This window comes from Eriocheir sinensis, unplaced genomic scaffold (genome assembly GCF_024679095.1).
Source record: "Eriocheir sinensis breed Jianghai 21 unplaced genomic scaffold, ASM2467909v1 Scaffold121, whole genome shotgun sequence".
NCBI classification, from domain to species: Eukaryota; Metazoa; Arthropoda; class Malacostraca; order Decapoda; family Varunidae; genus Eriocheir; species Eriocheir sinensis.
The window spans coordinates 645001-661544 of record NW_026110530.1 but is presented as its reverse complement, the minus strand read 5'-3'; the positions used below and the strand labels follow the sequence as shown (position 1 = coordinate 661544).

Here is a 16544-nt window from a genome sequence, read left to right as displayed (position 1 = left end):
TTTCACTTTCCTCTCGTTCTCATTTTCTCTGCATTCTTTCATTCTTCACCACTTTATCCTCTCATTCTTTCATTCTCATCCTCCATCATTCTTTCACTTTCCTCTCGTCCTTATTTTATCTGCATTCTTTCATTCTCTCATTCTCTTTATCCTCTTTCATTCTTATTCTCTCATTCTCATTCTCACTTCATTCATTTATTCTCACTCTCACTCCTTCTCCTCCTCCTCTCTTCATTCTTTCATTCTATCATTCTTCCACCCCTTCACTCCCACTATCATTATCAGGTAAGAAGAAATTCAACACGAGTAGCACATGCGGTGAGGATTATAAAAAAAGGCAGCGCCCATTCCTCACGCCTGGAGCCCGGTGATGCACGGGCCCCCAAGACTTACATCCGGTGTCCTTGAGGCGGTGGATAGCCGAGGCCAGGAGACGGACGCATCCTAGAAACCCGCTGCCAGACTTCTTGTGGATCTTCCGTCTGTTCCACACGCTGATGGTGATGCCGTCGCCCTTGCCAACATACCTAAGGAAGAGGGAGAGAGAATGGTGAGCTGGTTGGTAGAGAATGAAAACAGCCGTAGCGACCTCATAGGCATATAAGCCATTCTTAATTATTACGAGGCTTAGAATACATCAATAAATCCTCAAGCCAATCGATACATTAGCGTTTTGAGATGGACTTTAGATAACGAAGGACGCCATAAGATGATTTTGACGTTGCAACACTAAGCCAATGTTTGTGATAGGTTCGGTATGATGGATACACCTCACCCTTCACGCCCTTCCCTCACCCTCCACACCCACTGAAAGGAAGGCACCCCAACTTACGCTATCCCCTCCCGTTCAATCCCTATCTAGTTTTCGTTATCTGCCTTCACGCCCTTCCCTCGCCCTCCACACCCACTGAAAGGAAGGAAGGAAAGAAGGAGGGCACTCCAACTTATGCTAACCTCTCCCGTTCAACCCCTACCTAGTTTTCGTTCTCTGCCATCACAACCTGCCCTGACCTCTCCCTTCACGCCCTTCCCTGGCCCTCCACACCCACTGGAAGGAAGGAAGGAAGGCAAGGCCGTCAGCGTAGGGCAGGAAGAGAGGATTCAGCTAGTCGTAAATCCTTGCCTGAGAAGTGTAAGCTGACACTGCCCTCCTCCTCCTCGGCCTCCTCCTCTCTCCTTTCCTTCCTGCCCCCTCCTCCTCCTCCCTTCCTTGCTCTCCCAGACTATACACCAACCTCCTCCTCCTCCTCCTCTCTCTCGGTCACGTCTCATCCTCTTCCTCCTCCTCCACCTCCTCTCTCCTCCCCATACCCAGAGTTCCCTCCTCCTCCTCCCTTCCTCTCACGACTTCTCATGCCTCCTCTCTCCCCTCCTCCTCCTCCAGCCAGTCTTCTCGCCGCTGGGCAGACTCAGACATCCTCCTCCTCCTCCTCCTCCTCCTCATCACGCTGTTCACTGTTCCTCCTCCTTCTCCCTCCCGCCCACACCTGTCCACGCCCACACCTTCCTTCAGCTCAGGTGTGTGTGTGTGTGTGTGTGTGTGTGTGTGTGTGTGTGTGCATGGGACATTGTCTTTACTGGTGTTCCGCTAGTCTCTCTCTCTCTCTCTCTCTCTCTCTCTCTCTCTCTCTCTCTCTCTCTCTCTCTCGTCTATTTTCTTTCTTGCATTTGCCAACTTCATTTTCCTTGTATTTATTTATTTTTCTTAAGTGCTTGAAGTAGTTACGTGTTTACTCTCTCTCTCTCTCTCTCTCTCTCTCTCTCTCTCTCTCTCTCTCTCTCTCTCGTCTATTTTCTTTCTAACATTTGCCAACTTAATTTCCCTTGTATTTATTTATTTTTCTGAAGTGCTTGAAGTAGTTACGTGTATACTCTCTCTCTCTCTCTCTCTCTCTCTCTCTCTCTCTCTCTCTCTCTCTCTCTCTCTCTCTCTCTCACTTTCATTTCTCTCGTCTCGGCATCACCACCACCACCATCAAAGTTATTCCAAAGCACTAAAACAGCATCTTCCTAATCATTGTTGTTGTTGTGTGTTAACGTTCTCTCTTCATTACTTATAACCACAAAAAACAAGTCTACAGTGTCTATTTATTCGTCTAATCAAAGTCTTTTATTATTATTATTATTATTATTATTATTATTATTATCTTTCGACTCCTACATCAAGTATTTCCAAAGGCCAAAAAAAGAGATCAGGCGGATTCTAATGAGTTTTTTTCATGTTCACGGTACAGAAGAAGGGTCAAACTACCACCAGGGTCATAATACTACCCCTGGAAATGACGCAAACACCTACGAAAGCCTTGTTAAATATGAGTTTGGGAGACGAAAAGACCGAAAAGGCTGGTTCTAATAAGTGGGGGGGTTTTAGGTTCACGGTACAAGAGGAGGATCAAATTACCACCAGGGTCATAAAACTAGCCCTGGAAATGCCCGAAACTCCTAAGAAAGCCTTGTTAAATGTGAGCTTGAGCGCCTTAATGTTTTAGAATATGACCCTTCACCAGCCAGCAAGCCAAGACGGAAGGGCACACAAGGCTACACACACTACACTCTCAGTCTTTCCCTCTGTGTCCCATTATTAGGAGTCCAGCGGCGGAGTTCCGTGGGGCGCTTTGCTGAATTCGTCTAGTCTGCACGGTCGCTAGAAGGAGCCCGAGTGACCTTCAGTGTGGGTGTGTGGGTGTGGGTGTGATGGAAGATGGAGTTTGTGAATGAAGTTTGGGCGTGTGGAAACTATGGAAAGGAAGGAAGGGAAAGAAGGGATTGGAGAAGAGCAGGACAAGATGAAAGTAATAAGAGTAAGTAAAAGGAAAGGAAGAGAAATGCGAAAAGGAGGAAAATAAGTGAATGGAGGAGGAGAGAATACAAATACCGAACAGAAGAAAAGGAAGAGAATAAAGAAAATAAGAAAACTATACAGATGGAGAATAGGAGGAAAGAAAAGAATGGAGAAGGAAGAGATACGAATAAGGAACAGGAGGAAAAGAAGAGCATGATGAAGAAATAGGAAAAGACGTACATGTGAACAGGACAAAAGGAAATGAATGATGAAAGTAGGAAAAGAAGCACACGAGAATAACGGAGAAGAAAGAGACACACAACAGATAAAGAAAACGGAAAAAAATAAGCAAATAAAGAAAATGGGAAAGAAATACAAGTGGTGAACATAATTAAAGAAAGAAAGAAAGATAGGAAAATTAGACAGATATAACTAACACGAGAATAACGAAGAGAAGACAGAATGAGACACAATAGATAAAGAAAACGAAAAAAAAGAAGCAAATGAAGAAAATGGGAAAGAAATACAACTGTTGAACATAATTAAAGAAAGAAAGAAAGAAAAATTAGACATATATATAACTAACAAACAAAACTAAGTGTGAAGGACAAGGAAGAAAATACAAAGAAGCCAACAGGAGGAAAGGATGAAAGGAAGGAAGGATGCAAGTCTGAGGAGGAGGAGGAGAAGTAAAAGGCTCTCTCGTTAGCTGTGTCTGTCATGTGAGGAGGAACCAAACGCGGACGGCGCTGAAACCTAATTAGGGCGGTCACATTCTCCTGTCATGTGATCCGAATACTGAACTGGGACGGTATCCTCAGACGCCGCCATGCAACCCTCACATAACAACTTTCAAAGGCCACAAAGGAGGGTTAGAATGAGTGTTTTCTTAGGTTCACGGTACAGAAGAAGGGTCAAACTTACACCAGGGTCATGAAATTGCGTCTGGAAATGCCCCAAACTCCCATGAAAGCCTTGTCAAATAAATGCCTCAGACGCCGCCATGCACCCCTCACATAACTAATTCCAAAGGCCGAAAAAGGAGATCAGTCGGGTTATAATGAGTGTTTTCTTAGGTTCATGGTACAGAAGAAGGGTCAAACTTACACCAGGGTCATTAAACTGTCCCTGGAAATGCCCGCTACTCCCATGAAAGCCTCCATCCCTCACATAACTAATTCCAAAGGCCGAAAAAGGAGATCAGTCTGGTTCTAATGAGTGTTTTCTTAGGTTCATGGTACAGAGGAAGGGTCAAACTTACACCAGGGTCATGAAACTGTCCCTGGAAATGCCCGCTACTCCCATGAAAGCCTCCACCCCTCACATAACTAATTCCAAAGGCCGAAAAAGGAGATCAGTCTGGTTCTAATGAGTGTTTTCTTAGGTTCATGGTACAGAGGAAGGGTCAAACTTACACCAGGGTCATGAAACTGCGTCTGGAAATGCCCGCTACTCCCATGAAAGCCTCCACCCCTCACATAACTAATTCCAAAGCCAGAAATGGAGATCAGTCGGGTTATAATGAGTGTTTTCTTAGGTTCATGGTACAGAAGAAGGGTCAAACTTACACCAGGGTCATGAAACTGCGTCTGGAAATGCCCGCTACTCCCATGAAAGCCTCCACCCCTCACATAACTAATTCCAAAGCCAGAAATGGAGATCAGTCGGGTTATAATGAGTGTTTTCTTAGGTTCACGGTACAGAAGAAGGGTCAAACTTACACCAGGGTCATGAAACTGCGTCTGGAAATGCCCGCTACTCCCATGAAAGCCTCCACCCCTCACATAACTAATTCCAAAGGCCGAAAAAGGAGATCAGTCGGGTTATAATGAGCGTTTTCTTAGGTTCACGGTACAGAAGAAGGGTCAAACTTATACCAGGGTCATAAAACTATCCATGGAAATGCTCACAAACTCCTACGAAAGCCTTGTCAAATTATGTGCTTGGCCGCCGAATGACCTTCAGACATTTCGACGCCCAAACACATACGTCCATTTTTTATTATTATCGATTATGAATATTATCAGTATTAATAGCATAGGGGTATATTTGTATACTTCTTTCCTACAACAGTAATAACATCAACAGTAGGCAAGGCACGAACCACCATCACCACCACGACTAGCCTACTGAATATGCATGAACTCTTCCTTCCTTATAGAGTTCGTTCGGTTCCTGGCACTGCTCTGAACTGTGCTTGTCTCTATACTCTCCTCTGGGTCTGGCTGTCTTGAGTGCCCTGTCTGTATTAGTACTACGAAAAACACCAACCACTACCACCACCACCACCTCGAATATGGGATGCAACGTCAGGTCCAAATTTTTAAAGGTCTCGGGCTACCATTAGACAATTTCCCAAGGCCACAGAGTATATTAACCGGGTTTTCATGGGTGATTTTCCCGTTCAAGATGCATAAGTCGGGTAAAACTATCACTAGGACCACAAAACAGTCCTTGGAAATCACAGCAACTTCTACGAGAGGTCCATATTTTAAAGGTCTCGGGTTTTCATGGGTGTTTTTTTCCCGTTCAAGATGCAGAAGTCGGGTAAAACTCTCACTGGAATCATAAAATAGTCCATATAATAGCCCCCCCCCCCTCCCCCAAAAAAATTACAGGCCAGGTAATACTTAGAACACTATTTCCCCGTCTTTCACCTCATAACTATTGCAAAAAACATTCATTGGTTCACGGTTTTAGCAATGACTTGGATTGGAATATCGTTATTGGTGTGGGTACAACAGTTTTGGAGTCTGGAAATGATAGAGAAATAGATAGTCTTGTTTGATAAAGGGATAGGCTAGGTTATTTTAGGCTATGTGAGTTGTACGACAGTTTTGGAGTCTGGAAATGATAGAGAAATAGATGGTCTTATTTGATAAAGGGATAGGCTAGGTTATGTTAGGCTATGTAAGTTGTACGACAGTTTTGGAGTCTGGAAATGATAGAGAAATAGATAGTCTTGTTTGATAAAGGGATAGGCTCGGTTCCGTTAGGCTATGTGTGTTATAAGTTTGCTGTACATCTACTACTACTAATAATAATAATAATAAATCGATAGTCTTGGTAATAGGGGAGTATGTTAGGTTACGTTGCATACGATGATCTGGTAAGGTTGTAAGCAGAGAAGGAAAGAGAAGGAAAGAGAAGGAAACCCAACCACAGACAGTCCTTGTACATGCCGTGGTTCTTAGCAGGAAAAGGGAGGAGCTACTCGTCTCTTAAGCTTATGCACTTACTCACTTCCTCCTCCTCCTTCTCCTTATTCTCCTACTCTTTATCTTGCAAAAGCTTCTCATCTTTTCTTGAACTGTCTTATGGTTCTAGTTCCCTATTTTCCTCCTCCTCCTCCTCCTCCTTCTCCTTCTCCTACTCTTTATCTTGCAAAAGCTTCTCATCTTTTCTTGCACTGTCTTATGGTTCTAGTTCCCTATTTTCCTCCTCCTCCTCCTCCTCCTCCTTCTCCTTCTCCTACTCTTTATCTTGCAAAAGCTTCTCATCTTTTTCTTGCACTGTCTTATGGTTCTAGTTCCCTATTTTCCTCCTCCTCCTCCAGAGCTTCAATATTCGTTCCCTCCCTTCCTATCTTGCAATACCTACTTTAACCTTCTCTCTCCCTCACTCTCTCCTTCCCTCCCTCCCTTCCTCCCATGCAATGCTTCGTCCTTTAACTCTCTCTCTCTCTCTCTCTGACATAAAACCTTCATATCTATAATCAATTTTCTTTGAACTAAATAGAACTATCTTACTCTCTATCCTTTTATGTTTTCTGCTTCCAACTCTCTCTCTCTCTCTCTCTCTCTCTCTCACGCCTTGTAGAACTGTCAAAAGCCTTCAAAATTAGGTCGTGAGGGCAATGAATGAAAATGATATCATGTGGTTAGGGAAATTTGATGAACCTCGATTATTTGCACGCACATAGTAACGGTTCACCTCCTCCTCCTCCTCCTCCTCCTCTTCCTCTTCCTCAGCGACAAGAAGCTTTGATAGTAAGTCGCATGTACTTACACCTATGGCTTCTGTCTTATCTTGTATATACTCGCGTTATAAATCTTTGGTCTGAGTGTGTGTGTGTGTGTGTGTTTAGGGTCCTTCGAGATGATGGTAATATATTGTTTTGGTGTGCGTGTGCGTGTGTGTGTGACTGTGTGTGTGTGTGTGTGCACGCGTCACAAATCACCGCCCACGCACACGCTCGGTTGCACAAGTAGCACACACACACACACACACACACACACACACACACACACACACAGCGCCTGTCACCTATAGAAGCTAACTTAACCTAACTTACCAATTCCTCCATTCACTCAATACCTCTTGCTACTTGGTACTCAGGATTCATTCAGGATTACGATGGTAGCCTTCTAATTAACACACACACACACACACACACACACACACACACACACACACACACACACACACACACACAGCGCCTGTCACCTATAGAAGCTAACTTAACCTAACGTACCAATTCCTCCATTCACTCAATACCTCTTGCTACTTGGTACTCAGGATTCACTCAGGATTACGATGGTAGCCTTCTGATTAACACACACACACACACACACACACACACACACACACCGACTCCATCCATCACCTTCCCTTCCTTCCTATTCCTATTTTTAGCACACTCGAAGCTGGTGTTGGTTGTGGCAGTAGTAGTAGTAGTAGTAGTAGTAGTGGTGGTGGTAGAAGTAGTAGTTATAATATACAAACGAATCTTGTCTTATCTAACGCTAACACGTATAATGACAGCAGTAGCAGTAGTAGTAGTTGTTGTAGTAGTGATAACAGTTAGTCATGTTTTATCTGGTACTAACGAGGATGTACTTGCGTGTAGTAGTGATTATACGAGGGGTTTAAGGGTCCACGCTAACCCTGTCTAATGCCCTACAAGTCCCCCATCAAGGCTACTATAGAGAATGGATGCAACAAAGGACGAAAAGCTTGGTCTTGGTCTTGGAAGCATATCAGTCACCTAGAGTTGCATCCATTCTAACAGTGATCGAAATATGGTTATAATGTCATGGAAGAGAAGAAAAAAGAAGAAGAAAGATGACAAACAAAACAAAAAGAGAAGAATAAGAGGAGGGAGAGGAAGCGGAAAAATGAGAAGTAGGAGGAGAAGGAAAAGAAGAAGACGAAGCAGAAGCAGAAGAAGAAGAAGAAGAGGAAGAAGAAGACGAAGAAAGAAAGATTAATAAGAGGAGGAGGAAGAAGCAGAAGTCGAAGAAAGAAAAATTAAAGAAGAACAAGAGGAGGAGGAGGAGGAGGAATGAGAGTACACACACACACACACACACACACACACAAATCTCATCCCCCCCCCCTCCCTCTCTCTCTCTCTCTCTCTCACCCCCTTCAGCTTGCCAGGACAGTAGGACCAATTACACCAGTGCGGGCAGCTGCCTAAACCCTGCATGTGAGGAGAGCTTTCATGCCCGCAGCGGTTATTGGCCCATCCATCAGCGGTCTAGCGGCCTTGACTAGCGGAGGCGAGACCGGACCGAGGGAGAGACCAAGGAAGGGAAGGGAGTGCGGGAGGGTTGGTAGTAGACGCCGGAAGACCTCATTGGTGAAAGCGAGTCAGTCAGTCAGTCAGGGAAGGGAAGGGAAGGGTAGTTGTCGTAGGGGTGGTGACAGTAGTTGTTGTTGTGGTTGTATAGCAGTAGTAGTAGTAGTAGTAGTAGTAGCAGTAGTAGTAGTAGTAGAGGACAAGAAGAATGCTAGTAAAAGTAAGTAAAATGATATGAAGGAGGAGAGGAAGAAAAGGAAGAGGAACAAGAAATGGCAAAGAGCAAGGAAAAAGATGGAGTTAAAAGAAAAGGAAAGGAAAACAATGTTCCAAAAATAAAAAATAAAAGCCGAGAAAATTAAGTAGAAGCAAAAAAAAAAAAAAAAAAAAAAAAATGAAAGAAAGGAAGGTCAAATAAAATAAGTAAATAAATGACAATAGAAAAAAAAGAATCAGTTGAGAAAAAGAGAAAGAAAAAAGGGAAAAAAAAGAAAAGTCCACCAAATAAATAAAGAAAAGAATAGAAATGAATAAATAAAAGAAAAAATGGAGTTAGATGAAAAAAAAGATGAAAGAAAAAAGGAAAAATAAAGGAAAGTCCACCGAATAAAGAAAGAAAAAAAATAGAAATAAATAAAGAAAAGAAAATATGGAGTTAGATGAAAAAAAGAAGGAAGTAAAAAAAAAAGAAAGTCCACCAAATAAATACAGAAAAAAACTGAAATAAATAAATATAAGAAAAAAAATAAGTTAGATGAAAAAAAAGATGAAAGGAAAAAAGTAAGTTAAAAGGGCAGGCCCACCACCACCACCACCACACTCCACATTACTAAAAGCCAACGACCGTCAACCACAGACCAACCAAAAAACCCGAACCTGATGACCAACCTCCTCCTCCTCCTCTTCGCCCTACCCTTCACTTAATTTCTCTGATCCTCCTCTTCCCTTCCCTTCCTCTCTACTTTCCTACTTCTCTACTTCTCTCTCTTTCACAGCTCTTTCCTCCTCTCTCTCTCTCTCTCTCTCTCTCTCTCTCTCTCTCTCTCTCTCTCTCTCTCTCTCTCTCTCTCTCTCTCTCTCAGCTCTTTCCTCCTCCTCCTCCTCCTTTCTTTTTCTTCTCTTCTCTTCCTTTCCTTCCATTGTCCTTTAGTTCTCTTAATTTTCCCTTCCTTCTTCTCCCTTTAAGTTCCCTTCTCTTCCTTTCCTTCATCTTTTCTCTCCTCTATTCCCTCCCCTCTTCTTCTTTCTCTTCGTTTTCCTCTACTTCCCTTTCTTCCTCTGCCTTTCTCTTCCCTTTTTTTTCTTTCTGTCTCTCCCTTCCCTTCCCTCTCCTTCATTTCCCTTCCCTTCAAAGTACAGCGCTTCTCCCTCCCTTCCCTTCCTTCCCCTCCCCTTTTTCATAGCCCAACCCAGCCTAGGCCCTACAATCCCATCACAGCCCTTCCCTTCTCCCCTTCCCTTCCCTTCGTCTCTGGCCTATCAAATAATCAATGACCAACCAACTAAGTGTGTGTGTGTGTGTGTGTGTGTGTGTGTGTGTGAGACCAGTGACTCTCTCTCTCTCTCTCTCTCTCTCTCTCTCTCTCTCTCTCTCTCTCTCTCTCTCTCTCTCTCTCTCTCTCTCTCTCTCTCTCTCTCTCTCCTTTTCCTTTCCTTTCCATTCCTTTGCTTTCCTTCAATTCTTCTCTCTCTCTCTCTCTCTCTCTCTCTCTCTCTCTCTCTCTCTCTCTCTCTCTCTCTCTCTCTCTCAAAACGGACCCGGCCCAAGCTCAAACTCCACGCCTGGCTGACCCACTTCTTGCAGACATGGGTTCGAATCCCCGTACCCCCCCCCTCCCTTCCCCTCCACCAGTGAATCGAGAGAAGACAAATGAATCCAAAAAAGAAAAAAAAAGAAAACAAGGAAAGACTTTTAAAACAAACAAATCTCAGACATGGTGGTAGTGGTAGTGGTAGTAGTAGTAATAATAGTAGTGGTGGTTGTAGTAGTAGTGGTTGTAGTGATGGTTGTAGTAGTAGTAGTGGTGGTGGTGGTGGTTGTGGTTGTATGGACCAATGAAATAATGACAGGTCTTCAAAAAGTTACTTAACAGATGAAGGTCGTTTACATATTTTGAGAAGTAGAAGTTGCAGTGGTGTGGTAGTAGTAGTAGTAGTAGTAGTAGTAGTAGTAGTAGTAGTAGTAGTAGTAGTAGGAAGATGAAGAAGATGATGATGGAGAAATAGAAGTGAAGATGAAGTACGAAAAAAAAAAAGAAGAATAAAGAGAAGAGAAGCAGAAGTAACACTGAAAGAAGATAAAAAACAACAACACCAAAAGATCAACAACAACAACAACAACAAGAATAACAAGATCAAGAACAAGAAGAAGACCAAGACAGGCTCACCAAAAAACTCCCACACACAAAACACAAACATTTTTCACACCAATACATTAGACAGACAAGCGAGCAAGCGAGGGGGGGGGGGGGTTGACCTATTTTACGCTCCCTCCCTCCCTTCTTTCGTACCCCATCCATCCCCGTGACCTAGTTTTCAGCCACCACCACCACCACCTCCATCACTACCACCACCACCACGCCCCTTGCACGACCTTCCTTCACTGATTTGGCTTGTGTCTTCAAAGTCTTCTGTACCCCCCCTCCCCCCCCCTCTCTCTCTGTCTCTCTCTCTTCCTCCTCTCTATTAGTTCTCCTTCCATCTTTCTTTTTCACTTATTCCTCCTTTCTTTGTATTTCTCCCCTTCTTTGTTTTTCCTTCTTCCATCTTTCCTTCCCTTCTGTCTGTTCTCTTCTGCTCCTCTTTCTTCCACCCGAGGATAGATACGCCCTTCTATTCTCTCCCTCATCTTCTGCTTCTCCTTCCCTTTCTCTTCCTCTCCCTCTCATTCATCCCCTTCCCTTCAGAGTACATCCCATCTTCTCCCTCCCCTTCCAGGACAAGAGTAGAGTGCCTAGCGTTACGTGTCTGTGGGTCTGACTGCTCGCCTGTTCTCCAAGCCTCCTCATGTATGTCCTGATATGCTTGGCTGTCCCTCCCTCTGTCAGTTCCTTCCCTCCCCGAGCCAGCAGTGCATAGGTCTGTGCAGGGCTATAGAGGGAACGCGGACGCTGTGACGGTGGATAGAGAAGTGAATGACTCTCAGGGTACAGACGAAGACCCGAATGACGTAAGGTATAGACAAAAGGAATGACTTAGAGTATAGACGAAGTGAATGGCTCAAGGTATAGATGAAATGAATGACTCCCAGGGTACAGACGAAGACCTGAGTGACGTAAGATATAGACAAAAGGAATGACTTAGAGTATAGACGAAGAAGCAATTGGCTCACCAGGTATAGACGAAGTGAATGACTCAAAGTATAGATGAAGTGAACGACTCTCAAGGTACAGACGAAGACCCGAATGACGTAAGATATAGACAAAAGGAATGACTTAGAGTATAGACGAAGTAAATGGCTCACGAGGTAAAGACGAAGTAAATGACTCACGAGGTATAGACAAACTGAATGACTCAAGGTATAAACAAAGAACTGAATGAGTCAAGGAAGGTTGCTGTTATTGTTTACTTAGCCACAGGACGAGTTACGTAAGGTGTCGTACTTTGTGACGAGCTAAAAACACAACAGAATGCCAGACTTTAATTTTGGAAGCCTTAGAACGTCTTATATAGAGTGTAGGAGGAGAAGGAGGAGGTAGTGTAAGGCTGATTGCAACTACACGACTCCTCTTCAGCCCTCAGACACCATTAGTAGTACTTTCTGACGATCTTAAGACACAATAGAATGCTAGACTATATCTGGACGCCTTAGAACGTCTTATATAAAGCGTGGGAGGCGGAGGAAGAGGTAGTGTAAGCCTGATTGCAAGTACACGACTCCCCTTCAGCCTTCAGACAACATTAGTACTTTGTGAAAATCTTAGACACAATACGGAGAGGAAGAGGGAAAGAGACAAAGGGAGAGAGAGAGAGAGAGAGAGAGAGAGAGAGAGAGAGAGAGAGAGAGAGAGAGAGAGAGAGAGAGAGAGAGAGAGAGAGAGAGATTCGTATTTAATTGCAATATGTAAGATGTAAAAATAAATAAAGAAAAAGAAAAGAGAGAGGAAGCGACCGAGAGAGGGAGGGAGGTGAATTTTTTGCCTTGGGTTGTCTTGTACAAAGCGAGAAAGGAAAAGTGTATCGGCAACTGCATGTAAGAACTCCTCCCTCACACCAGCTGTCTCCTTGCCTCCCTGCCTGCTTGCCTGCCTGCCCTCAACACTGTCTATCCCGGCGCCTACTACACCCACACCGCCTTGTCTCTCTCCCGCGTACCCGCCACCTGTCCAGGATGAAGCTCGCTCGCCGCCAGTGTTGCCAAGTCATGTCTGAAGAAAGCATCATGCAGGAGGAAATAGACAACGTTTGAGGGTATTCTAAGGATGATAAGGAATTAGAGGTGGAATTGGGTAGGCTGTATCATGGGTATAACTGACAACATATGGAATGGTATGTACAGGATTCTTACACGTATAAGTCAGGGCAGGTGAGGATGGAATTTAAGTATTTATTTTATTGTCTGAGCAGGATGGAGTACACTAACACCAGACGGAGAGAGAGGAAGAGGGCGTTAGGAAAGGGCTGTTGTTAATTAAAATACTGTTGATGGGGAGTATAAGGTGGGTTTGGGTAGGTTATAACATACTTAGAACTGATAACACATGGATTTCTATACGTAGAGTAGTAGAAATAGAGATAGATGAGTAGAATAGGTCCCTCCTAAAACATCCGTGGTGCAATAATCTACAATCTAAAGAGTGAACTGACATAAGAATGTTTAAAGGACCGAGGGCCATATTTTTAAACATTTCTACGCCCAAAAACACGTACTTTCCAGGCATTTCCAGGGGTACATTTATGACCCTGGTGGTAGTCTGAGCCGCCTTCTGTACCGTGAACTTAAAAGAACACTCATTAGAACTCGATTAACCTCCTTTTGGCCTTTGGAAACAGTTGGTGTGAGGGGTGGGAGCAGCTGACAATACCACCCTGACTGTCTTACACCCACGTGGGGCATCGCGTCTCACCACAATATTCACGGCCAGCCAATGAACCGACTGCTCCCTCCCTGCCTCCCTCCTTCCTCTCCCTGCCCAACGCCGCCCAACCAGCCAGTCACACCAGCTGGCGGCCCCGACCTGCTCCGGGGCGTTGGTTGCTGTCTTGCTTTGCTCTCTGCTCAGTCCAGCGGTCGGCGTGGTGCAGGGAGGAGCAACAACCTCTAGTAGCGGACCGACCCACACACACGAGTCCCCTGCCACGTATCATACACCCTTCCACCTAGACACTGCTGCAGGAGACACGGCCTTAACCAGTCTCTCCAAGGCAACCCCGCACTACCCCGCTTCACCCAGCCAGCCACCACGACACTACTGAAACACCCACGATCTTCACCCAGCATCTCCCACCCCCCGCTACAAGATGACAGCTCTCAATAATCCCCGAGTGGTTTAAAACTACCCACATGCTGTCCTGAAGAGCACCTATCAATCCGGACTGTAGCCAAACTCTCAAAAGTTGAGCAAAGATTAGTTCCGGGGGGGGGGGTAGCATGAGCCAAGCAAGATGGCACCACTGTAAACACTTGCCTGAGCCACGAACGGGTTGGGACAAAAAAGCTGTGGGCCCATCAACGTAGCCTACTGGTGCAACAGGCCGAACGTAGAAGAAAAAGAAGAACAAGAACAAGAGGAAAGACAACAACAACAAAAAAAAAAAAAAAAAAAAAAAAAGGGAAAATGGGAGAAAAAGAACGGCTGCGAGTACATTAAATAAAATAAAAATAAATAGATAAATAAATAGCCTGTCACCACTGAAGTATAAAATAAAATATATAAGAAAAAACAAATCAATATCAAACAACTCACTTCCTCGACTCAAGCATAACAGAAGCATAACAGCAATTTGTTCAAGGGTCTTAATGGTCTGGGTATGGGAAGCTGAATGGGGTCTTACCATGCCCAATTAGCTACAGGTGACAGGGCCCCTACCTACCTACCTGTTTCTCTTCCTCCTCCTCCTCCTCCTCCTCCTCCTCCTCCTCCTTCCCTCCGTATATGGGTGTGTGGTTGTTGCTATCTTAATTAAAATTGTGTGGTGTTATGGTGGTGGTGGTGATGGTGGTAGTGGTGGTTCTCTTTTTTTTTTTCTTCCTTTTTTTTTCCTCCTCCTTCTCTTTCTCTTTCTTCCTCATAATTGTGGTAGTGGTTATAGTAGTAGTAGTAGTAGTAGTAGTAGTAGTAGTAGTAGTAGTAGTAGTAGTAGTAGTAATAGTAGTAGTAGTAGGTTGTATCTTTAGACATATAGAGAGATAGATACAGTTAGTGTTTGTGTGTGTGTGTGTGCGTGTGTGTGTGTTCCACTAGGAGGGCACAGTGACCCCAGCGACGCCGTGGTCCGTGCCTGAGGCGGGACCATCACCACCACCACCACTATCATCACCACCACCACCACCACCACTATCATCACCACCACGAAGAGAAGAGAGAGGCAAGCAACACCATGACGTTTCCTAACCACCACCATAGTCATTAAATCCTGGCTGACACCACCACCACCACCACTATCACCACCACCACCACCACCACTATCATCACCACCACGAAGAGAAGAGAGAGGCAAGCAACACCATGACGTTTCCTAACCACCACCATAGTCATTAAATCCTGGCTGACACCACCACCACCACTATCACCACCACCACCACCACCACCACCACTATCACCACCATCACCATCACATCTCTTAACTAAAAATAAATAAATAAATAAATAAATACATAAATAATAGTAACGATAATAATAATAATAATAATAATAATAATAATAATAATAATAATAATAATAAATAAATAAAAAAATAAAATAAATAATAAAAAAATCAATATCTCGCTTTTTTCTTGTACTTCATTCTTCTTTTCGTTGTTGTTTGTTGTTTTCTTTCTTGGTGTGTGTGTGTGTGTGTGTGTGCCGTTAGAGAAAAAAAAAATCCTACTCATAATAAGTCATCGTTTTCTTCACTACATAAAATTCTCTCTCTCTCTCTCTCTCTCTCTCTCTCTCTCTCTCTCTCTCTCTCTCTCTCTCTGGGGTGCTATATCAACACCTGTCGAGTAGAGAGAGAGAGAGAGAGAGAGAGAGAGAGAGAGAGAGAGAGAGAGAGAGAGAGATGAAAACAAATGACACACGGCCAGCCAGACACCCAGACACCCAGGCAGACAGACAGACAGACAGACAGAGACACATCACACCATACACTCTCTCTCTCTCTCTCTCTCTCTCTCTCTCTCTGTCTGTCTGTCTTTCTCCTTATTTCCTCTCTCTCTATTTCCTTCTCCTCCATATACTTTTCCTTCTCCTCTACTTCTCCTCCTCCTTCTCAAACTTTGTCTCCCCCTCTTCTTTGTAGCTACACTCTCCCTATCCATGTGTTCCTCCCCTTCCCTTCTCTCCTCTCCCCTCTTCTACTTCTCCTCCTCCCCTTCCTTCTCAAACTTTGCCTCTCCCCTTTCCTACAGTCTCCCCTACTTCCTTCTAACTACACTTTCCCTATCCATGTTCCTCCCCTTCTCTTCTCTCCTCTCCCCTCTTCTATTTCTCCTCCTCCTCCTCTTCCTTCTCAAACTTTGCCTCTCAACTTTCCTACAGTCTATCCCTTCTCTACCCTTCCTCTTCTGCACCCTTTCCCATCCTTCCCTTTCCCCCCTCTCTCTCACTTCCTCCTCCTCTTCCCTCTCCATCTCCAACTTCCCTTTCCCTTCCCCTCCCCCGCATATTGACGGCCTGACAGACACACACAGACAACACAAATACAGACACGCTGCCAGACTGACAATGGATGATAAGGCAGAGGAAAAAGGGTGCCTACTCTCCTCCCCCTCCCCTCTCTCTCTCCCTCTCTGTTGTCTGGCGTCTGTGAGTCATGGCGCCAACTCCCTTCACCATCACCACCACCACCACCACAAATATATGTTCTAACACCACCATCACCACCACTTTCATCACCACTACCACCACCACCACTACTACCATAATAATAATAATAATAATAATAATAATAATAATAATAACAATCTCCTCCTCCGTATAAGACAACACCACCAACGCACCATTACTTCCAATTAACACACACACACACACACACACACACGCAATGAATCATCACTTGCTCAGGGAGGATATGAGGGGAAAAAAATAACAT

The 16544-nt window shown here is 44.3% G+C and overlaps 1 protein-coding gene across 1 annotated transcript in view; it reads right to left on the bottom strand.

The window, feature by feature from the left end:
- LOC126989553 (E3 ubiquitin-protein ligase SMURF1-like) overlaps positions 1-16544 on the bottom strand; it is a 65091-nt gene that overhangs the window by 15174 nt on the left and 33373 nt on the right. Inside the window, exon 4 of the mRNA XM_050848127.1 lies at positions 394-527. Coding sequence (XP_050704084.1) covers positions 394-527 — 134 coding nt within the window. The remainder of the gene's footprint in view (positions 1-393; positions 528-16544) is intronic.